This window comes from Oncorhynchus mykiss, chromosome 4 (genome assembly GCF_013265735.2).
Source record: "Oncorhynchus mykiss isolate Arlee chromosome 4, USDA_OmykA_1.1, whole genome shotgun sequence".
NCBI classification, from domain to species: Eukaryota; Metazoa; Chordata; class Actinopteri; order Salmoniformes; family Salmonidae; genus Oncorhynchus; species Oncorhynchus mykiss.
In genome coordinates this window covers 20,614,922-20,641,826 of record NC_048568.1, presented here as the reverse complement: position 1 = coordinate 20,641,826, position 26,905 = coordinate 20,614,922, and the positions used below count along the sequence as shown (strand labels likewise).

At 47.3% G+C, this 26,905-nt stretch overlaps 1 protein-coding gene across 8 annotated transcripts in view; it reads right to left on the bottom strand.

The window, feature by feature from the left end:
* LOC110521055 (protein enabled homolog) overlaps positions 1-26,905 on the bottom strand; it is a 158,391-nt gene that overhangs the window by 10,062 nt on the left and 121,424 nt on the right. For 5 of the 8 annotated variants that reach the window (XM_036975862.1, XM_036975860.1, XM_036975861.1 and 2 more), the window contains 4 exons: positions 7,086-7,546; positions 2,813-3,562; positions 635-954; positions 230-387 (listed from right to left, as the gene is read on the bottom strand). In XM_036975862.1, coding sequence (XP_036831757.1) covers positions 230-387; positions 635-954; positions 2,813-3,562; positions 7,086-7,546 — 1,689 coding nt within the window. The remainder of the gene's footprint in view (positions 1-229; positions 388-634; positions 955-2,812; positions 3,563-7,085; positions 7,547-26,905) is intronic. The other 3 variants (XM_036975859.1, XM_036975864.1, XM_036975865.1) reach the window with 3 other exon arrangements.

Sequence of the window (26,905 nt, the reverse complement as noted above, 5' to 3'; positions counted from 1 at the left end):
ACAATACAGAATATTAAGATTTATTCCCAACCTCATAACAGGTTGTACTGTATGCCTAAACAAAAATAATCTAACTTCTAACTTTAAATAATGTTTTGGCTGACCCGACAGCTACATGGTCTGCAATGATATTGCACTCATGGAATTCACAGATTTATTGTGATATTTCCTCCCCCATCCTCAATATTGTCCTCTCATGTTGTAGATGGGGATGTAATGTAAATGTCACCTCCTGGCCAGCAGGGCGCTCATCTCCTCCATCAGCCCCCCTCCTCCAGGTGCTCCACCCAGAGGGCCGTTCCCTCCAGGTTTGGCCCCTGCAGAGCCAGCCAAACCCCCAGCCATGGCTACAGCCAGAGCAGCTGCGGCATCACCACCACTATCACTCTGAGGGGACAGAGAGAAGGACATGATATTGTTGTAGTGGCAGGCCATGTTACAGAGGCACATAACTGGAGGTCAGGTATGGTGGAGTACAGTACATGGTGGAGTGAAGCACAGTTTAGCTACATGATCACTGTGACTGGTGTTGGATAAGCCCCCTATCCTGGGATGAAGATATGGGATGTGATAAACAGTTTGTGTCTGTGCAAGGGTAGAGATGTTTGTGTTTCTGTGTGTGTTAGCCTCTCACCCGTGGCACTTTACGCAGCTTGGCTCCAGCGAGGGCAGCAGCCAGCCCGGACAGGGGGCGGTCCTCGGACGGGGAGAAGAGACCAGGTGGCAGGGGAGGGGCTGGGGGAGGGGGAGGGTGGGCCTGGCCACCGGGGAGAGGTGGCGGTTCAGGTGGGGAAGGAGGCCCGCCGCTGGTAGGAGTGAGTGTGGGGGGCAAGGGGGGAGGGGGAGGAGGGCCTGGTGGGGCTGGGGGGGCAGCGGCCGTGGGGGCCACAGTGGAACCGGGAGGAAGGGGGGGAGGGGGAGGAGGGGTGGGTAGCACAAGAGTCAAAGCTGTGTCTGTTTGGGTGTGGGGGGGGGGGGGGGGGGGGAGAGAGAGAAGAAGAGTAAATGGTCATTATCAAACTTTGGGACAGAAAGAGCAGAGTCAGGAGTTCTCTCCTGATTAGTGTTCTCCTCACACACAAAACTCAGGCTTCCTAAAGTACCCATTCTATACTCACCATCAATACTAACATTATCAGGCTTGACCATTTATTGGTCAACTTTATACACAGTATGAACATGCTACATCCACGTGTTGTTTGTCATACAACATGCACATTAGTGAGTTATGGCCTAAATGTATCCATTTGATGGAAGCAAATGGAGACATCCCACACAAACAAGACAAAAAATGTACACACAAACACAGACGCACAGTGAAAAATGCATTGGACACAGGATCTCGAGTGGTCTAAGTTAGGTCAATATCTTCATAAGAGCAGCCCGAAACCACTGAACCACATAGAGAAGTATTAACTAATAATTAGCTTGTAGAAAATCATTGTGATCATCATCATCATTATGAAATCATTCCTCAACACAGACAGATGATTGGATCAATAAGCCATAATAGAATGTGTCCATAGTGAGCTCCTGTCAATGAGGTTCAGTCCAAGTGGGGGAAATAGTCAGACTGAATCTACATATAAACGCTACTAAAGAGTTACTCAAGGGGGAGTTTTAATACATAAAAATATGGCCCTTTATCAAAAAAAAATGTATTGTATCATTAATGCTAACGCAGTATTTTAATTATGTGAATCGGAACATTTTAAACTGCAAAGGTTTTCAGAAAGATTTAAAAGAACTACTATTGAATTAAATGTTATTTCCAATAAAGTTGGTAAGGTAATCAGAGCAATGTGAGGGCAGGTTTAGGGAGAATAATAAATAGCTTGTCCTCATTTGACATGTAAATAGAGGAATGCTCTATCAGTATACACAGACAGTGCAGTGGTGGCTTGGATAACAAATGAATGATACATATCAAATGCAGAGGACACAGATGTGATTTATCTGCTAATAATTCTATTCAGCAGAGGGAGAAATTATCATTTATATATTATTGATTCCAGCCGCTAATCGTACCCTGGTTAACTTGTGACACTCTAAAAAAACTGCCACTGAGTTTGGCCAATTAAGTAATTTCATAATCGAAATATAACCAAGATTTCTGTTAATATCTCCGCATTAGCGACCCTCCCCATCCCCTGAAACGTACAGTAGCATCATGATAACAAACCTAATCAAGTGAACAAGGATGGGAGTAGAAATAAAAGAGCTGTTCAGACGAGTCAACTCTCCACCCGTCAGCCCCTTACTGTTCGTAACACGCATACAATCCTTCATTAACACTGACATGACAAGTGAGGTTGAAAAGTCATGGCAAAATAAGGTCATGACAAATTGCTGAAAAATAATCATTTGAGGTGAGAAAATAAACAAGCAAACGAGAAACAATGAGACAATGATCCTTCCAGACTGGAGTGATCTCTAGATGGATCAGAACCCCCTGTCTGTAAGAGGGCAAACAAACATACACGCCATGCCCAACAACCAGACTCCATTCACACCCACGAGAGATCACCAGACAACTCAAGACCATAAAAGCAACAGCATGGACATGCATGGTAGGAGCATTCTGACCAAGGTGAGTCAGACAGACACACATGACCAACATAGATTGACAAGCACCTACAGACCATTCTCAACAGCCACATAGAACCCAGCCAAAACCACATTAGCCATGCAAGTCACAGCTGCAGCCAGTATTGGCGCCCAGTTGGTTAGGGCAGCCCCCTGCTCCCTGGCACCCCATTAGTGGGTGAGCGGAGGTGGAGGTAGAGAGAGGCTGAGAGAGGTGAGGCCTTACCCTGCTGGGCCAGAGGGTCTGCAGGCTGAGAGGCCTCTGGAGCCACGGAGCAGGAGTCTCCCAGCACAGAGAGGTTTACAGAGAGGTCAGCAGATGCAGGGGGAGCTGTGGAAGGAGAAGGGACAATAGCAGGCTGGGATGAGGGAGAGGACACAAGGGGAGCGATGTGGGAGACGACGGGCAACTGCTGGCAGGACGACGACAGGGACAGGGAGAGAGGGGGCAGCGGTGGAGGGGGAGGTGGGGTCGGAGGAGGCGGGGTGGGGTTGCTGCTGTTGCCGATGGTGACAGGTGAAGGAGCGGGGAACATGGGGGGCCCGTTGGGGGAGGGAGAGGGGTGTTTCTGTGACAAGGGGCTGGGGGCCGGGATGGCGATGACGGGGCGTGGGCCAGTGGCCTTGCCCGGCGGGCTACTGATCATGACGGGGGGCGAGGGAGGCAGGGGGCTGAAGTTGGTTGCTGACCACACCACTGACTTGGAGGGGGTTGCCGGGGCTGGGGCAAGGGGCGTGGGAGGGACAGGCTGTCGCCTGGGGACTGTGGCGTAGTGGGGCAGGACCGGATGGAAGGCGGAGCCGAGTGAGGTGGCGAATCGGGAGGCAGAGTGTCGTAGAGGCGGGGTGGGGGGTGTTGCAGAGGAGGGTGACGGGGTGGGTGGAGGGTAGTTGGGGGTGGTGGGAGACACAGACGTAGAGGAGGTCTTGGAGGAGTACTCTGGAGGCGGAGGGGTGTAGAGGGTACTTTCAAATGCTACACACATCAGATGGACAGGACAGGAGGGGAGAAGCAGCCACCGTGCAGCCACACAAGAGGGAAAGAACACAGAAGAGGAGAGAGAGAAAGGGGAAAACAGAAAGAATAGAGAAGGGGTAAATGAAGCAGGTAACTAGCAGACCTAAATCTCCTTTTTCTTGATGTCTTTCTCTGACAGAACAGATGCTACTATTAGTACACGGGGTTAGACCAAACCAGAGGCAGACTCTAGAGACAATGTGTCATAATGTGTACACATGGATAGAGAAGCAGCAGAAAACCATAGATCGTCCATACCAGGACTGGGCAAGCAGAACAGTTGTATTCTATACATTTGGAAGTCAAGGCACCACAATTGAGAGATTTAACCAATTTGGACATGTTTGGTTTCAGTAATTGACTGATTGCACAGACTCTGGTAGAAACTTATCCCAAGATAATAAAATGCTTCAATATTTGGGTGACTACACAGTTTCAATCACTTGCAATTCTCCATTACCTAGCTTTCTATCAGAATGATAGAAAGCTATTGGGCCAGTAACCGAAAGGTTGCTGGTTTGAATCCCCGAGCCAACGAGGTGAAAAATCAGTCGTCGTGCCCTTGAGTAAGGCACTTAACCATAATTGCTCCTGTAAGTCACTCTGGAAAAGAGCATCTGATAAATTACCAAAAAAATAGATTAAAAAAACACTACCATATAGTAATGATTTCAAGCCAGACACCTTTACTAAAGAAACTATTTAGAATTGACAAGGAGTTTGCATAAAGTCTTACTGAACCACCCAGAAAAAAATCCCATAATAAAGTTTCTCATGGTGCTTTTTAGTCAATACCCCCATCAATAGTATCCCCTCAGCTCTCATATACATAACCAGTGAGGAGAGGTGGGGGTAGTATCACTGGGTGGTCACGTTGCCAGAGTTTGACTGCATGCTCCAAATTATCCATGCTCTGTTTTGTTGTGGGGCCCCAGCCAGCATAGCCCTAGAGTGAGCCTAGAGTAAGCCTAGAGTGAGCTTAGAGTGAGCCTAGAGTTAGCCTAGAGTGATCCTAGAGTTGCCTAGTGTGAGCCTAGAGTGAGCCTAGAGTTAGCCTAGTGTTAGCCTAGAGTGAGCCTAGAGTTAGCCTAGTGTTAGCCTAGTGTTAGCCTAGAGTGAGCCTAGAGTGAGCCTAGTGTTAGCCTAATGTTAGCCTAGAGTGAGCCTAGAGTGAGCCTAGAGTGAGCCTAGTGTTAGCCTAGAGTGAGTCTAGTGTTAGCCCAGAGTTAGCCTAGAGTGAGCCTAGTGTTAGCCTAGAGTGAGCCTAGTGTTAGCCTAGTGTTAGCCTAGAGTGAGCCTAGAGTTAGCCTAGAGTGAGCCTAGAGTGAGCCTAGTGTTAGCCTAGAGTGAGCCTAGTGTTAGCCTAGAGTGAGCCTAGAGGGAGCCTAGAGTGAGCCTAGAGGGAGCCTAGAGCTGAGGCCGCTCCCGCCATATGTTTACTGAGGGCTAATGCTGCTAACCCTTTGTGTCAGCCTCATTCTGCTCCACTGACCCTCAGTGGTAGGCTGCGCACGTGCACGTGCACGCGCGCGCACACACACACCCACCTACGCCGTATGGGAAGCCTGGGCTCTTGCTGAGAAATGCACTAGGCACACCTTTACAGATTACAGCATATAGACACACTCGTTCACATATACTCATGTGGTGAACACACACACACACACACACCAACATTCTTGCCCTCCATTCCAAACCACTTCACTCTATGTCATGTCACTTTCTTACAGACCATGTCCTGATTGGCTGTTGTTGAGTCATTCTGAATGCTCATTGTGTTTCTGATACAACTCCACTAACTGGAAACATTGCTCATGTATGATTCTCCCACCCCATCTCTCTACCACGCCTCTCCTCCTTCTGTTGCTCCAAACAGAAGACTAACTCTTCTCCCAATCCCCCCCCCCCACTCTCTCTGCCTCTCTCCCTCTTCTCATTTCTCCATTCCCCTTCCCTCTTGTTCCCCTTTTCCTCCCCCTCTCTGGGTGGTTAGTGGCCACAGGCAGGCCCCAGCTTTGCTCTGTGATCCCAGAGTAGTAACCCATAACGACACACACACACACCTCTTACTAAAGCCCAAAATGGACATACACACTAACTAGAGTGGCCTAAAGAAGAGGGAGACCAGTGAGGGGCGGGCTTAAAACCACCACTTTTTAGCAGGGATTTCCATCAGACCGTTAGGAATGGCTGGATTAATGAGGTCGACGCACAAGGAACTCCTTGTTGTTTCTAATGTGACATGAGACAGACTCTACAGAGTTACAGACACATCAAGAAGCCAATCCGCACATGCCCTACTAGCAGACCCCACCTCCACAACACCGAGTTGGTTTCAGTGTTCAGTTAGAGGAGCATGGTGATCAACACACAGCATGACTTCCACAGACATCCAATGGGATACTACACATACTATGAATGGAATTGGAAATCCAACCCAAAGTTTTTGCGAGGCTATGTACAGTAGGCCAATAGCACACATGTATGTTTTTCCTGCAGGAAAGACAACAAGAAGCATATGAAAAGTGCATTCGCACACTTCAAAAGCACCCCAAATGTTAACATGCAGTGCAACATTAATGATGGTGTTTGTCTTGTCATGTCCTGTGGAAATTGTGTCGTGTACACATTTATTGCACAAAATGCCAGAGTAAAAATGAAATCTACTCGACACCATAATGCCTTAGACATGTTCATGGTAATGTTAATATGATGGCCCCTCCCCCTGGGTAGGCAGGCAGCATGTTAGCCTTGTTTATGTATTTTTAGCCTCTGACTAACATGGAGAATCTAGCCCAGCTAATGTGATGAGTGTGGCACTGAACCATGCCAACACTGGCAGCAATGACCATCTCTCATCCTTGATCCTCCCCCAACCAACTCCTAGAACCTGAGTCCCTCACCTGCCTATGCTTTGCTGGGCAGGCTGGCTAGGGTAGCCTACTATCCACCAACACATATAGTAGACATAGCCATCCCTGGTCAAACATAAGTAGGAAGAGAGGGGGGAGTGTGTGTGTGTGTGCCCGTGTTTGTCTGCTCGCTGAGACAACACAAACACTCCCCCCATGCCCTAGGGCCACTCAAGCTGTTCCCCGTGCCCGTCCATATGGGCAGAGAGAGATTGGAGAGGAGCCTGGCTACAAGTCACATTAAGTAACGAGAGGCCAGGGATGGTTGAGTATAGTCAACGTTCGCTTCAGACTCCAGTTAAATGCCACGCTGGGATTTTACACCCAAGACGGCTCTTTGGAAGATCTACTGCTAAAGGAAGTGAAAGCTAAACCCACTCACCTGTTGGTTACTATTCTGATCTTTCATCTTGTTCGGTCCTGTGACTTCAGTGTCTATTGTACTACCATGCTCTGTCCTGGACATCAGATGTGTGTTGGTGTGTGTAAATGTGTAAGTATGTGCATGCATGTGTGTGAGTGTGTTTTAGGTGTGTGTAGGTTGTAAATAAAAAGCCTTGGCTACTCACTGGCGTTGGAGATGTGTCTCCCTCTCTCCCAGTCCAACTGCTCGCTGTCCAACTGCTGCTCCTGCCGCGTCTCGTTCTCCATCCTCTCCCTCTCCTGCTTCTCTCTCTCCATCAGCTCCCTCTCTCTCTCCGCCCTCTCTCTCTCCAGCTGCTCTCTCTCCTTCTCCTGACGCTCGCGCTCCAGGCGATCCCGTTCAGTGCGCTCCCTCTCTGAGCGCTCCCTCTCGGAGCGCTCCCTCTCGGAGCGCTCCCTCTCGGAGCGCTCCCTCTCGGAGCGCTCCCTCTCGGAGCGCTCCTGGCGCTCCCGGTCCTGGCGCTCCCGGTCCTGGCGCTCCCGGTCCTGGCGTTCACGTTCACGCTCCCTCTCCTGCATCTCACGCTCCAGCCGTTCCCTCTCCTGACGCTCCCGCTCCAGTCGCTCCCGCTCCACCTCCTTCAGCCGCTGCAGCTCCAGCAGCTGCCTGCCAAGGGAAGAGAGGAGAGAAGAGGAGGTGAGGAGGAGAGAGAAGACACCAGAGGGGTGAGGAAAGAGGAGATACGAGAGGGAGGAAGAGAACAGGTTTGATGAGGAGCGATAGGAAAGGAGCTCATATAGTGTAGGAAAGAGGGAGAGATGAGCAAAGGGAGGAGAAGAAGAACAGAGAGACCAAAGATGGGGAAAAAAACAGAGTGGAGAAGATGAGCCGACGAGGCTTTGACCTGGTTTTCCACGCTGGCCTAACGCACCATGCAGACCCACAGGCAGCGCTTTCACTCGGACAGGCCTTCTTGTTATCATTATATAAGCTTGTTGTCATTATGTAATTACTGTACAAGACAAGCCGTTACGCAATCACAGCTAGCTCTGCACGTTTCTGTTGCTAAACACAACAACGTAGCCAGTCTGCTTCTGGCTACAGCCTCTCTTTCTGTACTGATAAGGAGAGAATCTGTAGGAAATAACAATAGACCAAGTCATCTGTATCCAGCGCGTACTTATGGTCTGCATAACAATCCCCAAGAACACTGTACGTAAACACATTCAATATCAGCTTGTTCAGACCAACAAAACACATAGCTGCAGAGGTCTGATATGAACTCATGATTGGGAATGATGCGTTTCTACAGGTACAGACAGTGTGCTCCAAAATGTATTGAGACAGTGACACGTGTGTTGTTGTTTTGGCTCTGGACTCCAGCACTTTTGAAACGATACAATGACTATGAAGTAAGTGCAGAATGTCAGCTATGATTTGAGGATATTGACATTCATATCAGGTGAACTATTTAGAAATTACACCACTTTTTGTGCATAGTCCCCCCCCCCCCGTGTTAGAATGGATAAATTCACTAACCTCCCCTGTTATTATAATGGTGAGAGGTTAGCATGTCTTGGGGGTATGATGTTTGTGCGTCTGTAACTTTCTCACTCATCATTATTATTCACGACTCATTCAGGACCATCCACATCAATGTAGAAGTGTTTAGAAACAAATTATATTCTTATTCACAATAAAAGTGACTCCAAAATGATGCAATACATGATTTACCATTCATTTGTATTGGCCACGAAATGATCTGAAACACAACCAAAACAAACAAAACAAACAGCAAATGCAAAAAGTCGCTATGTGCACAGGTAAGATCAGGGATATTGCCTCTGCGTATTGAAGCAGGTCAGATCAGGGATATTGCCTCTGCGTATTGAAGCAGGTCAGATCAGGGATATTGCCTCTGCGTATTGAAACAGATCAGGGATATTGCCTCTGCGTATTGAAACAAGTCAGATCAGGGATATTGCCTCTGCGTATTGAAACAGATCAGGGATATTGCCTCTGGAATTGAAACAGGTCAGATCAGGGATATTGCCTCTGCGTATTGAAGCAGGTCAGATCAGGGATATTGCCTCTGCGTATTGAAACAGATCAGGGATATTGCCTCTGCATATTGAAACAGATCAGGGATATTGCCTCTGCGTATTTAAACAGGTCAGATCAGGGATATTGCCTCTGCGTATTGAAACAGGTAAGATCAGGGATATTGCCTCTGCGTATTGAAGCAGGTCAGATCAGGGATATTGCCTCTGCGTATTGAAGCAGGTCAGATCAGGGATATTGCCTCTGCATATTGAAACAGATCAGGGATATTGCCTCTGCGTATTGAAACAGGTCAGATCAGGGATATTGCCTCTGCGTATTGAAACAGGTCAGATCAGGGATATTGCCTCTGGAATTGAAACAGGTCAGATCAGGGATATTGCCTCTGCGTATTGAAACAGGTCAGATCAGGGATATTGCCTCTGCATATTGAAACAGATCAGATCAGGGATATTGCCTCTGCGTATTGAAGCAGGTCAGATCAGGGATATTGCCTCAGCATATTGAAACAAATCAGGGATATTGCCTCTGCGTATTGAAACAGGTCAGATCAGGGATATTGCCTCTGCTTATTGAAGCAGGTCAGATCAGGGATATTGCCTCTGCGTATTGAAACAGATCAGGGATATTGCCTCTGCATATTGAAACCGATCAGGGATATTGCCTCTGCGTATTGAAACAGATCAGGGATATTGCCTCTGCGTATTGAAACAGATCAGCGATATTGCCTCTGCGTATTGAAACAGGTCAGATCAGGGATATTGCCTCTGCTTATTGAAGCAGGTCAGATCAGGGATATTGCCTCTGCGTATTGAAACAGATCAGGGATATTGCCTCTGCATATTGAAACCGATCAGGGATATTGCCTCTGCGTATTGAAACAGATCAGGGATATTGCCTCTGCGTATTGAAACAGATCAGCGATATTGCCTCTGCGTATTGAAACAGGTCAGATCAGGGATATTGCCTCAGCATATTGAAACAGATCAGATCAGGGATATTGCCTCTGCGTATTGAAACAGATCAGATCAGGGATATTGCCTCTGCGTATTGAAACAGATCAGATCAGGGATATTGCCTCTGCGTATTGAAACAGATCAGATCAGGGATATTGCCTCTGCGTATTTAAACAGGTGAGATCAGGGATATTGCCTCTGCGTATTGAAACAGATCAGATCAGGGATATTGCCTCTGCGTATTGAAGCAGGTCAGATAAGGGATATTGCCTCTGCGTATTGAAGCAGGTCAGATCAGGGATATTGCCTCTGCGTATTGAAACAGATCAGGGATATTGCCTCTGCATATTGAAACAGATCAGGGATATTACCTCTGCATATTGAAAAAGATCAGGGATATTGCCTCTGCATATTGAAATAGATCAGGGATATTGCCTCTGCGTATTGAAACAGATCAGGGATATTGCCTCTGCGTATTGAAACAGATCAGGGATATTGCCTCTGCGTATTGAAACAGATCAGGGATATTGCCTCTGCGTATTGAAACAGATCAGGGATATTGCCTCTGCGTATTGAAACAGATCAGGGATATTGCCTCTGCGAATTGAAACAGGTCAGATCAGGGATATTGCCTCTGCGTATTGAAACAGGTCAGATCAGGGATATTGCCTCTGCGTATTGAAACAGATCAGATCAGGGATATTGCCTCTTCGTATTGAAGCAGGTCAGATCAGGGATATTGCCTCTGCATATTGAAACAGATCAGGGATATTGCCTCTGCGTATTGAAACAGGTCAGATCAGGGATATTGCCTCTGCTTATTGAAGCAGGTCAGATCAGGAATATTGCCTCTGCGTATTGAAACAGATCAGGGATATTGCCTCTGCATATTGAAACCGATCAGGGATATTGCCTCTGCGTATTGAAACAGATCAGGGATATTGCCTCTGCGTATTGAAACAGATCAGCGATATTGCCTCTGCGTATTGAAACAGGTCAGATCAGGGATATTGCCTCTGCGTATTGAAACAGATCAGATCAGGGATATTGCCTCTGCGTATTGAAACAGATCAGATCAGGGATATTGCCTCTGCGTATTTAAACAGGTCAGATCAGGGATATTGCCTCTGCGTATTGAAACAGATCAGATCAGGGATATTGCCTCTGCGTATTGAAGCAGGGTCAGATCAGGGATATTGCCTCTGCGTATTGAAGCAGGTCAGATCAGGGATATTGCCTCTGCGTATTGAAGCAGGTCAGATCAGGGATATTGCCTCTGCGTATTGAAACAGATCAGGGATATTGCCTCTGCATATTGAAACAGATCAGGGATATTACCTCTGCATATTGAAAAAGATCAGGGATATTGCCTCTGCGTATTGAAACAGATCAGGGATATTGCCTCTGCGTATTGAAACAGATCAGGGATATTGCCTCTGCGTATTGAAACAGATCAGGGATATTGCCTCTGCGTATTGAAACAGATCAGGGATATTGCCTCTGCGTATTGAAACAGGTCAGATCAGGGATATTGCCTCTGCTTATTGAAGCAGGTCAGATCAGGGATATTGCCTCTGCGTATTGAAACAGATCAGGGATATTGCCTCTGCGAATTGAAACAGGTCAGATCAGGGATATTGCCTCTGCGTATTGAAACAGGTCAGATCAGGGATATTGCCTCTGCGTATTGAAACAGATCAGATCAGGGATATTGCCTCTGCGTATTGAAGCAGGTCAGATCAGGGATATTGCCTCTGCATATTGAAACAGATCAGGGATATTGCCTCTGCGTATTGAAACAGGTCAGATCAGGGATATTGCCTCTGCTTATTGAAGCAGGTCAGATCAGGGATATTGCCTCTGCGTATTGAAACAGATCAGGGATATTGCCTCTGCATATTGAAACCGATCAGGGATATTGCCTCTGCGTATTGAAACAGATCAGGGATATTGCCTCTGCGTATTGAAACAGATCAGCGATATTGCCTCTGCGTATTGAAACAGGTCAGATCAGGGATATTGCCTCTGCGTATTGAAACAGATCAGATCAGGGATATTGGCTCTGCGTATTGAAACAGATCAGGGATATTGCCTCTGCATATTGAAACAGATCAGCGATATTGCCTCTGCGTATTGAAACAGGTCAGATCAGGGATATTGCCTCTGCGTATTGAAACAGATCAGATCAGGGATATTGCCTCTGCGTATTGAAACAGATCAGATCAGGGATATTGCCTCTGCGTATTTAAACAGGTCAGATCAGGGATATTGCCTCTGCGTATTGAAGCAGGTCAGATCAGGGATATTGCCTCTGCGTATTGAAGCAGGTCAGATCAGGGATATTGCCTCTGCGTATTGAAGCAGGTCAGATCAGGGATATTGCCTCTGCGTATTGAAACAGATCAGGGATATTGCCTCTGCATATTGAAACAGATCAGGGATATTACCTCTGCATATTGAAAAAGATCAGGGATATTGCCTCTGCATATTGAAATAGATCAGGGATATTGCCTCTGCGTATTGAAACAGATCAGGGATATTGCCTCTGCGTATTGAAACAGATCAGCGATATTGCCTCTGCGTATTGAAACAGGTCAGATCAGGGATATTGCCTCTGCGTATTGAAACAGATCAGATCAGAGATATTGCCTCTGCGTATTGAAACAGATCAGGGATATTGCCTCTGCATATTGAAACCGATCAGGGATATTGCCTCTGCGTATTGAAACAGATCAGGGATATTGCCTCTGCGTATTGAAACAGATCAGCGATATTGCCTCTGCGTATTGAAACAGGTCAGATCAGGGATATTGCCTCTGCGTATTGAAACAGATCAGATCAGGGATATTGCCTCTGCGTATTGAAACAGATCAGGGATATTGCCTCTGCATATTGAAACAGATCAGGGATATTGCCTCTGCGTATTGAAACAGATCAGGGATATTGCCTCTGCGTATTGAAACAGATCAGGGATATTGCCTCTGCGTATTGAAACAGATCAGGGATATTGCCTCTGCGTATTGAAACAGATCAGGGATATTGCCTCTGCGTATTGAAACAGATCAGGGATATTGCCTCTGCGTATTGAAACAGATCAGGGATATTGCCTCTGCGTATTGAAACATATCAGATCAGGGATATTGCCTCTGCATATTGAAACAGATCAGGGATATTGCCTCTGCATATTGAAACAGATCAGATCAGGGATATTGCCTCTGCGTATTGAAACAGATCAGATCAGGGATATTGCCTCTGCATATTGAAACAGATCAGGGATATTGCCTCTGCATATTGAAACAGATCAGATCAGGGATATTGCCTCTGCGTATTGAAACAGATCAGATCAGGGATATTGCCTCTGCGTATTGAAACAGGTCAGATCAGGGATATTGCCTCTGCGTATTGAAACAGATCAGATCAGGGATATTGCCTCTGTGGATTGAAACAGGTCAGATCAGGGATATTGCCTCTGCGTATTGAAACAGATCAGGGATATTGCCTCTGCATATTGAAACAGGTCAGATCAGGGATATTGCCTCTGCGTATTGAAACAGATCAGGGATATTGCCTCTGCGTATTGAAACAGATCAGGGATATTGCCTCTGCGTATTGAAACAGATCAGGGATATTGCCTCTGCGTATTGAAACAGATCAGGGATATTGCCTCTGCGTATTGAAACAGATCAGGGATATTGCCTCTGCGTATTGAAACAGATCAGGGATATTGCCTCTGCGTATTGAAACAGATCAGGGATATTGCCTCTGCGTATTGAAACATATCAGATCAGGGATATTGCCTCTGCATATTGAAACAGATCAGGGATATTGCCTCTGCATATTGAAACAGATCAGATCAGGGATATTGCCTCTGCGTATTGAAACAGATCAGATCAGGGATATTGCCTCTGCATATTGAAACAGATCAGGGATATTGCCTCTGCATATTGAAACAGATCAGATCAGGGATATTGCCTCTGCGTATTGAAACAGATCAGATCAGGGATATTGCCTCTGCGTATTGAAACAGGTCAGATCAGGGATATTGCCTCTGCGTATTGAAACAGATCAGATCAGGGATATTGCCTCTGTGGATTGAAACAGGTCAGATCAGGGATATTGCCTCTGCGTATTGAAACAGATCAGGGATATTGCCTCTGCATATTGAAACAGGTCAGATCAGGGATATTGCCTCTGCGTATTGAAACAGATCAGGGATATTGCCTCTGCGTATTGAAACAGTATTGTGGTTAAATGGGAGAGGAAAGACTATGTATCTATTGGGCTAAGGCACTGCATCTCAGTGCAAGAGAGGTCACTACAGTCCCTGGTTCGTATCCAGGCTGTATCACATCCGCCTGTGACTGGGAGTCCCATAGAGTGGCGCACAATTGGACCAGCATCGTCCGAGTTTGGCCGGGGTAGGCCGTCATTGTAAATAAGGATATGTTCTTAAGTGACTTGCCTAGTTAAATGAAGGTTACATTTTAAAAAATTGTGACCTCTAAGAAATAGAGAATGAAACTAACTTGATCCTCTTTCCCCTTCCTACCACGGTATATGCTTGCTGTTATTCCAGAAAGCACACCAGATATTCCCTGGCATTATGTGGCTGAGCGAGGAGGAGAAACTGAAATGTTTTTTTGTCCATTGTGTATTTCCGTTTGCAGAATATTGCAGAATATAAAAGGGCTACCTATAACTAAATAAGAAAATATTTAGCGTCTATGTGGTAAATGGAATGTATGTACATAGATAGTGTATAGGCTTTATAAAATAAAGAAAAACCATGGAATGAGTAGGTGTGTCCAAACTTTTGACTGGTACTGTATGTATGTATGTATGTATGTATGTATGTATGCATGCATGTATGTAAATGTTTTACTGTTCTAGGAATATTATTGTTTGGATAACCTTATTTACTATTATGTATTGATTTTTTAGCTTAAATTGTTTCACTCTTTATGCGATGCGTACTGCAGAGAACACCGGAAGAAGAATTATCACAGTGAATTATTGTAATGTTTGTTTATTTGTCAATTAATCCCATTGGGGATGGATTGCCAACTGGAGATTTGACACGAAAATAAAATTGTATTCATTCCTTCAGTCACAAGCTTGATGTAATCATTGCATGCAAGGAATATGAGACTAAAAACTGTTTACTACTTTAATACATAAGTGAATTTGTCCCAATACTTTTGGTTCCCTAAAATGTGGAGACTGTGTACAAAAAGTGTTGTAATTTCTAAAAGGTTCACCCGATATGGCAATACCCTCAAATTAAAGCTGCAATTTAACCTCATTGTATCATTTGAAATCCAAAGTGCTGGAGTACAGAGCCAAAACAACAGCAAATGTATCACTGTCCCAATACTTTTGGAGCTCACTGTATCTCACCACTAGAGGGGAGCATTCTCCAATAAAAGGTGAGGCAGGCTGCCTCCTGGCATAGTCTACTGTAGCTAACTGTGTTGTAGTAGAGTCAGGCTCCAAACCATTTCAGACTGTTCTCTCTCTCCTCATATCTCTGCCATGGAGGCTGTGACTGATGTACCTTGCCATTCTGTGGGGCTTCATCTGCCTCAGCCAGGCCTCTGTCCAACATTACCCAGAATGTCATAATGATACTGGAGACCCCTAATAATCTACTGTACATACAGACCGCTACAGCTCAGTGTTGAGGTGTGGAGACGACAGACGGATGACGCAGATATCAGGGAGTGTGTGTAATGTCAATGATGTGGGGGTTGGGGGGGGGGGTTGAAACATCTTGGATTTGGTTACAATTTGGATCATACACTGAGTGTATAAAACCTCAGGAACACTTTCCTAATGTTGAGTTTTGCCCTCAGAACAGCCTCAACACGTCGGAGCATGGACTCTACAAGGTGTCAGAGATGCTGGCTCATGTTGACACCAAAGCTTCCCACAGTTAGCCGGATGTCCTTTGGGTGGTGGACCATTCTTTAAACACACGGGAAACTGTTGAGCGTGAAAAACCCAGCAGCGTTGCAGTTCTTGACACAAACCGGTGCGCCTGGCACCTACTACCATAACCCGTTCAATGGCACTTAAATCTTTTGTCCTGCCCATTCACCCTCTGAATGACACACATACACAATTAATGTCTCAATTGTCTCAAGGCTTAAAAATAGCAGGTGTTTTGTACACTCAGTGTACAGTATGTGCCAACCTGATTCCCTTACCTGTCTTGACCAAATGTCAAGGAAAGAACTCCACTGGCATGACAAAATAATCTGGGGTGTTTTATTTCTATTTATAAACAGGGTGGTTCGAGCCCTGAATGCTGATTGGCTGACAGCCATGGTATATCAGACAGTATGACAAAACTGTTCTAATTACATTGGTAACCAGTTTATAATAGCAATAAGGCACCTCTGGGGTTTGTGGTATATGGCCAATATACCACGGCTAAGGGCTGTATCCAGGCACTCTGCCATGCGTCATACATAAGAACAGCCCTTAGCCGTGGTATATTGGCCATATACCACAGCTCCTCGGGTCTTATTGCTTAAACGAACGGTACGCATGCCCTTTTCCCTCAGACAATTGTTCCCTCCCCTCTCTTGTTGCTGTAAACATAACCCAGTTCGGGTTGAATCACCAGCTCAACGTGGGTCCTATCTGGTGTGACGTCACATCTCCCCTTCTCTCCATCTGGCCTGGACCTAGCTAAACACACACACACACACACTTGTTCTGCAATGATGATGTCACAAACAGACACCCGCCCCCTCCCTCCCTCCCTCCAGGTACGCCCCCTGAATCCCACCTGTCACCACCTGTTACTAGCCAGCTTGTCATTGAACCCCTCCTACATCTCTGGCTCTGCATCCCCTGGTAAGGCAACATCAAGTCTCCACACACCCTTCAGAGAGGAACATGATGGGAACTAATCGCTTCCATGTCCATTATAGGCCTGGAGGAGAATGATGTCAGATCACCTGGGGTGTAAACAACCTACGATACACCTGTTTATGAAAAAAAGCCCCCCCTCCCCGCCCGCCTGCACCTGAACTACTCATGCAGCACATTTTCCACACAGCGATACCCAGTAGAATAGGACTCATCTGTAGCTGAATCTGTTCTACACTATGTGCTGAGAGAAGCAGTGAGACCAGTCAGAGTGGAAGCTGGACATCAATAAACCCTCAATGTGCCAACTCAGGGAACTGCAGGATCAATCAATCCACAATGACTTAATGGACTCCAGTGACCTAAGGCAGGGGATTTAATGGAAGGCAAACCTCTTTTCCTGATGGAGCTCTAAAAAGCCTTGAAATGCCTTACATTGACTGAAATGATGACCATTGACTAATATCACCAGTGACATATAATCCATCATTAACATACATAGTTTAGAAACCACATGAGATTGATTTGAATGTTACTTAAGACTAAAGCCTTAGCTAGTTTTACAGAGACAGCATTACAGGGACAGTATTACAGGGACAGTATTACAGGGACAGTATTACAGGGACAATAATACTGTCCCTGTAAAACTGTCCCTGTAAAACTGTCCCTGTAATACTGTCCCTGTAATACTGTCCCTGTAATACTGTCCCTGTAATACTGTCCCTGTAACACTGACCCCATTCTACATATTCACCAGTCTTTTACAGGGACAGTATTACAGGGACAGTATTACAGGCCGCGGCTCCAATCCATTCTGTAGGCTGGATTAGCCAGAGGAAGAGAGGAAGTCAGAGTCAGCTGGTGGATATCCTCTCTCTCCCAGGACCAGTGTGGAGGAGGCTGAGAAGGCTTTCACTCGCTGTCGCCTCAGCAAGGCTTCCCTCAGGCCTACCCCAGTATCACTGACCCCATTCTACATATTCACCAGTCTCACTCTACAAGGTGTCCTCATATCACACTGCACTGTCACCGAACCGTAGCTGTGCCCAGCAGGCTCCCAGAGGAAGGCCCAACTCCTCTCTCCTGGAGTACTTCATTATGACAGCCTCATTATAGTAAGAAAGGGAGTATTGAGAGCAGAGGACTACTGTTCCAGTTTAGTCCTCATCTCCCTCTCCCCTCCCTCCCTTAACCTCAATACCCTCCTCCCTCACCTCCTCCCTCTCCCCTCCCACCCTTAACCTCAACACCCTCCTCCCTCTCCCCTCCCTCCCTCAACCTCAACACCCTCCTCCCTCACCTCCTCCCTCTCCCCTCCCTCCCTTAACCTCAACACCCTCCTCCCTCACCTCCTCCCTCTCCCCTCCCTCCCTTAACCTCAACACCCTCCTCCCTCAACTCCTCCATCTCCCCTCCCACCCTTAACCTCAACACCCTCCTCCCACTCCCCTCCCTCCCTCACCTCTTCTCTCCCCTCCCTCCCTCCCTCAACCTCAACACCCTCCTACCTCACCTCCTCCCTCTCCCCTCCCTCCCTCAACCCCCTCCTCCCTCCCTCCCTTAACCTCAACACCCTCCTCCCTCACCTCCTCCCTCTCCCTCACTGAGTTAATTAAAGAGAGCAGGAGTGAGGAGTGTCCTACTGTTCATTAGGCGCTGGGCCACTAGAGTACGAGGCTCAAAGGACCATTCCCAGGAGTTTCTCTATAGGATAACATCCCCTGATCACCACAGTGATGTAGGTACAGTAGAGAGTACAGCAGAGAGTCTACTGTATAATGTAGTGTATATCAGCGCTAAGATAAGGAGTGCTCTAGAGAATAACATATACTCCACCCAGGGGCAGTCTGGGAGGGGTGGGGCGGTAGCTCCACCAACTAGATGATCGTCAAACTGTGACAGGCGTGCTGACAGGCTACTGGAGACCACTGCACAAGCCTTTAAACACCATGATAAAAAAATATACAAGGGGCAGCAGTGATATCTAATATAAGAATGTCAGAGGTTACATTTGGCAGGATGCTGTTGAGAGCAGCAGGAAGGGGTTATTACGCAACACCACTAGAAAGACAGACAGGGTTGGAAAAGGTCAATGGGGGATAATGCACCTGTCGTGCAATATCCCAATGACCCATCATATATGGGGAGTAGTTACAGCATACAAAACAGAGGTCAACTGTATAGGAATAGCCTAATACCAGGGGATAGTGTATGGTGCATGTTCATAAAGGGAGTACGTTTTACAAACATAGACATTTGATTAACTTGGGTTATAGTGGCATGACATTCCATCTGTCCACGGCCATGGATCAGACTAATTCCCTACAGCGTATCTTTCTTTATTTTTATGTGCAATGCTATCTGACACGTACTGCATTCCCTGGCATACTACAACATTCCTACACAACACGCACGGAGAACAGTTCAAATAAGCACCAGGGTTAAAAGTGGGTTGGGAAAGAAAAGAAATAACCTCGGATGAATTACTGTTCAACTGTACAGTATCTCCCTGTGTGGGAATAATTGTCAACATTTGAAATATAGCTTAAATCAAATAAAATAGGCACCAGGTCTCACCCTGTCTGTCAGGAGAGAATGGGTGGAGAGAGGGAAGGAGAGGGGGAGATGGAGGGGAGAGAGGGAAGGAGAGGGGGAGATGGAGGGGAGAGAGGGAAGGAGAGGGGGAAATGGAGGGGAGAGAGGGAAGGAGAGGGGGAGATGGAGGGGAGAGAGGGAAGGAGAGGGGGAAATGGAGGGGAGAGAGGGAAGGAGAGGGGGAAATGGAGGGGAGAGAGGGAAGGAGAGGGGGAAATGGAGGGAAGAGAGGGAAGGAGAGGGGGAGATGGAGGGGAGAGAGGGAAGGAGAGGGGGAGATGGAGGGGAGAGAGGGAAGGAGAGGGGGAAATGGAGGGGAGAGAGGGAAATGGAGGGGAGATGGAGGGAAGGAGAGGGGGAGATGGAGGGGAGAGAGGGAAGGAGAGGGGAGATGGAGGGGAGAGAGGGAAGGAGAGGGGGAGATGGAGGGGAGAGAGGGAAGGAGAGGGGGAAATGGAGGGGGGAGAGGGAAGGAGAGGGGGAGATGGAGGGGAGAGAGGGAAATGGGGGGGAAATGGAGGGGAGAGAGGGAAGGAGAGGGGGAGATGGAGGGGAGAGAGGGAAATGGAGGGGAGAGAGGGAAGGAGAGGGGGAGATGGAGGGGAGATGGAGGGAAGGAGAGGGGGAGATGGAGGGGAGAGAGGGAAGGAGAGGGGGAAATGGAGGGGAGAGAGGGAAGGAGAGGGGGAGATGGAGGGGAGAGAGGGAAATGGGGGGGAAATGGAGGGGAGAGAGGGAAGGAGAGGGGGAGATGGAGGGGAGAGAGGGAAATGGAGGGGAGAGAGGGAAGGAGAGGGGGAGATGGAGGGGAGAGGAGGGAAGGAGAGGGGGATATATGGAGGGGAGAGAGGGTAGGAGAGGGGGAGATGGAGGGGAGAGAGGGAAGGAGAGGGGGAAATGGAGGAGAGAGAGGGAAGGAGAGGGGGAAATGGAGGAGAGAGAGGGAAGGAGAGGGGGAAATGGAGGGGAGAGAGGGAAGGAGAGGGGGAAATTGAGGGGAGAGAGGGAAGGAGAGGGGAAATTGAGGGGAGAGAGGGAAGGAGAGGGGGAGATGGAGGGGAGAGAGGGAAGGAGAGGGGGAAATGGAGGGGAGAGAGGGAAGGAGAGGGGGAAATTGAGGGGAGAGAGGGAAGGAGAGGGGGAAATTGAGGGGAGAGAGGGAAGGAGAGAGGGAAATTGAGGGGAGAGAGGGGAGGAGAGGGGGAGATGGAGGGGAGAGAGGGGGATGGAGGGGAGAGAGGGAAGGAGAGGGGGAAATGGAGGGGAGAGAGGGAAGGAAAGGGGGAAATGGAGGGGAGAGAGGGAAGGAGAGGGGGAAATTGAGGGGAGAGAGGGAAATTGAGGGGAGATAGGGAAGGAGAGGGGGAGATAGAGGGGAGAGAGGGAAGGAGAGGGGAGAGAGGGAAGGAGAGGGAGAGAGGGGGAGATGGAGGGGAGAGAGGGAAGGAGAGGGGGAGATGGAGGGGAGAGAGGGAAGAGAGGGGGAGATGGAGGGAGAGAGGGAAGGAGAGGGGGAGATGGAGGGGAGAGAGGGAAGGAGAGGGGGAGATGGAGGGGAGAGAGGGAAGGAGAGGGGAGATGGAGGGGAGAGAGGGAAGGAGAGGGGGAGATGGAGGGGAGAGAGGGAGATGGAGGGGAGAGAGGGAGATGGAGGGGAGAGAGGGAAGGAGAGGGGGAGATGGAGGGGAGAGATGGAAGGAGAGGGGGAAATGGAGGGGAGAGAGGGAAGGAGAGGGGGAGATGGAGGGGAGAGAGGGAAGGAGAGGGGGAGATGGAGGGGAGTGAGGGAGATGGAGGGGAGAGAGGGAAGGAGAGGGGGAAATGGAGGGGAGAGAGGGAAGGAGAGGGGGAAATGGAGGGGAGAGAGGGAAGGAGAGGGGGAAATGGAGGGGAGAGAGGGAAGGAGAGGGGGGGATGGAGGGGAGAGAGGGAGATGGAAGGAGAGGGGGAAATGGAGGGGAGAGAGGGAAGGAGAGGGGGAGATGGCGGGGAGAGAGGGAAGGAGAGGGGGAGATGGAGGGGAGAGAGGGAAGGAGAGAGGGAGATGGAGGGGAGGGGAGTTAAGACGGAAAAGCTGAGACGGCGAATGGCAGGCAGTCCGCCCAAGGGAACAGCGATTAGTTTACATCCAGTGTAACTTTCAAGGGAGGGACGTCATGTTGGAGCAATGTTCTCTTTGAGTTAAACATGGATATTCTGAAGCAGTAAGGTCATCCGCCTTCTCAGATGAGGGATCATTAAGAAAACAGGGATGTCAGTTTGAGTACTAGTGTATAATGTACCCATTAGCTGAACGACCAAGTTCATTCCAATATAGAAGCTTTTTGGGATATGACAACTATATCTCTCAGACTGTTGAACCATACAATGTATTATCATAGTGGGCCAAAATGGAGAATTAACAATACAATGTATTATCATAGTGGGCCAAAATGGAGAATTAACAATGCATCTCAGTCTTGCTGAGAGAGAAGGCAGCTCCCTGCAGGTCCTATTGAATAGAAGAATGGAACCAGATGAGAAATGATCAAAGGTTGCCTCACCGCATGTCAACACACAAACACAGAATTTCCCTCACTTTCTCACAGGAGACCAACATACACAACGAGCCCAGTGGAAAAAGGCTGGATTTGTCTCGGACTTTGCCTCTCTCCCACTTAAGGGAATGAAGGCTTCAAAGATGTAAAAAACCTTGCTGATCCATTTACTGGCGTCTCAGTTCCCGACATGCGTTGCCTGGGGAACGGTTGCTAAGGGTGTGTAGGCGGAACACGGCCTGAATCCGAACGTTTTCCAACAACTTACTACTATTGACAAAAAAAGAAAAAAAAAGAAGCTTGGGCTCTATTTTACAAGAAAAAAAGAATCAAGAATGTGTTTGACAAATGACTTATTTAGACAGTAGGAAACCAGTCAGAACTGTGCAGGGGAGGGGGGGGACTTGACAGTATGAATGCCTCAGGACGAGGGCAGAATAGAAATGAAGACCAAATTAGAACCAAGGTTGGGGCAAGAGCAGATGTTAGGCAACATGGTTTACAGTTACAGAACATCCTTTTCACAAACAGAGAAAATTCTGCATTGACGAGTAAGCGTCTTTGGAGTGGTATGAGAACAAATTGCAAACAGTCCAAGCTTTTGGGTGTAGCAACAGTGTGATGCTGCTATCCTTTATTCCTACAGCCAAGGAAAGCATAGCTGCAGAATCACAAAGCCTGGAAAGCCCACAGTCCAGTCAGTCAGAGCAGCTTTCCTCATTGGCTCAGAGGCCTGAACAGTTTTGTCTGTGTGGACTGATGCCCAGTTAGTCCATATGGAGCTACTCTGTAAAGGACTCAGTCCAAATCTACAGCTCACAGTCACTACCACGTGTCCCCCTAGCCAAGTGCAGGAGACCAGATCAGAACACTAGTCAAGGAGGGGAATTTGTTTTTGTCCAACAGCAGCCCTGTGTGTGTTGGACACTAACACAACACAAATACATACAGTGGGGCAAAAAATTATTTAGTCAGCACCAATTGTGCAAGTTTTCCCACTTAAAAATATGAGAGAGGCCTGTAATTTTCATCATAGGTACACTTCAACTATGACAGACAAAATGAGGAAAAAAAATCCAGAAAACACATTGTAGGATTTTTTATTAATTTATTTGCAAATTATGGTGGAAAATAAGTATTTGGTCACCTACAAACAAGCAAGATTTCTGGCTCTCACAGACCTGTAACTTCTTCTTTAAGAGGCTCCTCTGTCCTCCACTCGTTACCTGTATTAATGGCACCTGTTTGAACTTGTTATCAGTATAAAAGACACCTGTCCACAACCTCAAACAGGCACACGCCAAACTCCACTATGGCCAAGACCAAAGAGCTGTCAAAGGACACCAGAAACACAATTGTAGACCTGCACCAGGCTGGGAAGACTGGATCTGCAATAGGTAAGCAGCTTGGTTTGAAGAAATCAACTGTGGGAGCAATTATTAGGAAATGGAAGACATACAAGACCAATGATAATCTCCCTCGATCTAGGGAACGGTGAGCAACAATCCCAGAACCACACGGGGGGACCTAGTGAATGACCTGCAGAGAGCTGGGACCAAAGTAACAAAGCCTACCATCAGTAACACACTACGCCGCCAGGGACTCAAATCCTGCAGTGCCAAACGTGTCCCCCTGCTTAAGCCAGTACATGTCCAGGCCCATCTGAAGTTTGCTAGAGAGCATTTGGATGATCCAGAAGAAGATTGGGAGAATGTCATATGGTCAGATGAAACCAAAATATAACTTCTTGGTAAAAACTCAACTCGTCGTGTTTGGAGGACAAAGAATGCTGAGTTGCATCCAAAGAACACCATACCTACTGTTAAGCATGGGGGTGGAAACATCATGCTTGGGGCTGTTTCTGCAAAGGGACCAGGACGACTGATCCGTGTAAAGGAAAGTATGAATGGGGCCATATATCGTGAGATTTTGAGTAAAAACCTCCTTCCATCAGCAAGAGCATTGAAGATGAAACGTGGCTGGGTCTTTCAGCATGACAATGATCCCAAACACACCGCCCGGGCAACGAAGGAGTGGCTTCGTAAGAAGCATTTCAAGGTCCTGGAGTGGCCTAGCCAGTTTCCAGATCTCAACCCCATAGAAAATCTTTGGAGGGAGTTGAAAGTCCGTGTTGCCCAGCAACAGCCCCAAAACATCACTGCTCTAGAAGAAATCTGCATGGAGGAATGGGCCAAAATACCAGCAACAGTGTGTGAAAACCTTGTGAAGACTTACAGAAAACGTTTGACCTCTGTCATTGCCAACTGCACACTGCCCTAACCCATCTGGACAAGAGGAATACCTATGTGAGAATGCTGTTCATCGACTACAGCTCGGCATTCAACACCATAGTACCCTCCAAGCTCGTCATCAAGCTCGAGACCCTGGGTCTCGACCCCGCCCTGTGCAACTGGGTACTGGACTTCCTGACGGGCCGCCCCCAGGTGGTGAGGGTAGGCAACAACATCTCCTCCCCGCTGATCCTCAACACTGGGGCCCCACAAGGGTGCGTTCTGAGCCCTCTCCTGTACTCCCTGTTCACCCACGACTGCGTGGCCACGCACGCCTCCAACTCAATCATCAAGTTTGCGGACGACACAACAGTGGTAGGCTTGATTACCAACAACGACGAGACGGCCTACAGGGAGGAGGTGAGGGCCCTCGGAGTGTGGTGTCAGGAAAATAACCTCACACTCAACGTCAACAAAACTAAGGAGATGATTGTGGACTTCAGGAAACAGCAGAGGGAACACCCCCCTATCCACATCGATGGAACAGTAGTGGAGAGGGTAGCAAGTTTTAAGTTCCTCGGCATACACATCACAGACAAACTGAATTGGTCCACTCACACAGACAGCATCGTGAAGAAGGCGCAGCAGCGCCTCTTCAACCTCAGGAGGCTGAAGAAATTCGGCTTGTCACCAAAAGCACTCACAAACTTCTACAGATGCACAATCGAGAGCATCCTGGCGGGCTGTATCACCACCTGGTATGGCAACTGCACCGCCCTCAACCGTAAGGCTCTCCAGAGGGTAGTGAGGTCCGCACAACGCATCACCGGGGGCAAACTACCTGCCCTCCAGGACACCTACACCACCCGATGTCACAGGAAGGCCATAAAGATCATCAAGGACATCAACCACCCGAGCCACTGCCTGTTCACCCCGCTATCATCCAGAAGGCGAGGTCAGTACAGGTGCATCAAAGCTGGGACCGAGAGACTGAAAAACAGCTTCTATCTCAAGGCCATCAGACTGTTAAACAGCCACCACTAACACTGAGTGGCTGCTGCCAACACACTGACACTGACTCAACTCCAGCAACTTTAATAATGGGAATTGATGGGAAATGATGTAAATATATCACTAGCCACTTTAAACAATGCTACCTTATATAAATGTTACTTACCCTACATTATTCATCTCATATGCATACGTATATACTGTACTCTATATCATCAACGGTATCCTTATGTAATACATGTACCACTAGCCACTTTATACTATGCCACTTTGTTTACATACTCATCTCATTTGTACATACTGTACTCGATACCATCTACTGTATCTTGCCTATGCTGCTCTGTACCATCACTCATTCATATATCCTTATGTACATATTCTTTATCCCCTTACACTGTGTACAAGACAGTAGTTTTGGAATTGTTAGTTAGATTACTTGTTATTACTGCATTGTTGGAACTAGAAGCACAAGCATTTCGCTACACTCGCATTAACATCTGCTAACCATGTGTATGTGACAAATAAAATAAAATTTGATTTGATTTGATTTGATTTATATAACAAAGTATTGAGATAAACTTTTATTATTGACCAAATACTTATTTTCCACCATAATTTGCAAATAAATTCATTAAAAATCCTACAATGTGATTTTCAGGATTTGTTTTCTCATTTTGTCTGTCATAGTTGAAGTGTACCTATGATGAAAATTGCAGGCCTCTCTCATATTTTTAAGTGGGAGAACTTGCACAATTGGTGGCTGACTAAATACGTTTTTTGCCCCACTGTACACTGTGTACAAAACATTAGAAACATGGATTGACCAGGTGAATCCAGGTGAAAGCTATGATTCCTTATTGATGTCACTTGTTATATCCACTTTAAATCAGTGATGATGAAGGGGAGGAGACAGATTAAAGTGGGAGTTTTAAGCTTGGAGACAATTGAGACATGGATTGTGTGTGTGTGACATTCATAGGGTGAATGGGCAGGAGAAAATATTTACAGTGCATTCGGAAAGTATTCAGACCCCTTGACTTTTACATTTTGTTACGTTCCAGCCTTATTCTAAAAATATCTATATTTTAAAATTCCCCTCATCAATCTACACACAATAACCCATAATGACAAAGCGAAAACAGCTTTAGACAAATACCTTATTTGAATATGATTTCAGACCCTTTGTTATGAGACGTGAAATTAAGCTCAGGTGCATCCTGTTTCCATTGAGATGTTTCTACAACTTGATTGGAGTCCACATGTAGTAAATTCAATTATTTGGACATGATTTGGATTGGCACACCCCTGTCTATATAAGGTCCCACGAGACAGGATTGTGTCGAGGCAGAGATCTGGGTAAGGGTACCATACAAATGTCTGCAGCATTGAAGGTCCCCCAAAACACAGTGGCTTCCATCCTTCATAAATGGAAGAAGTTTGGAACCACCAAGACTCTTCCTAGAGCTGGCCACCTGGCCAAACTGAGCAATCGAGGGAGAAGGGCCTTGGTCAGGGAGGTGACCAAGAACCCGATAGTCACTCTGACAGAGCTCCAGAGTTCCTCTGTGGAGATGTGGGAACCTTACAGAAGGACAACCATCTCAGCAGCACTCCACCAATCAAGCCTTTATGGTAGAGTGGCCAGACTGAAGCCACTTCTCGGTAAAAGGCAGCCCACTTGGAGTTTGCCAAAAGGCACCCAAAGGACTCTCAGACCATGAGAAACAAGATTCTCTGGTCTTATGAAACCAAGTTTGA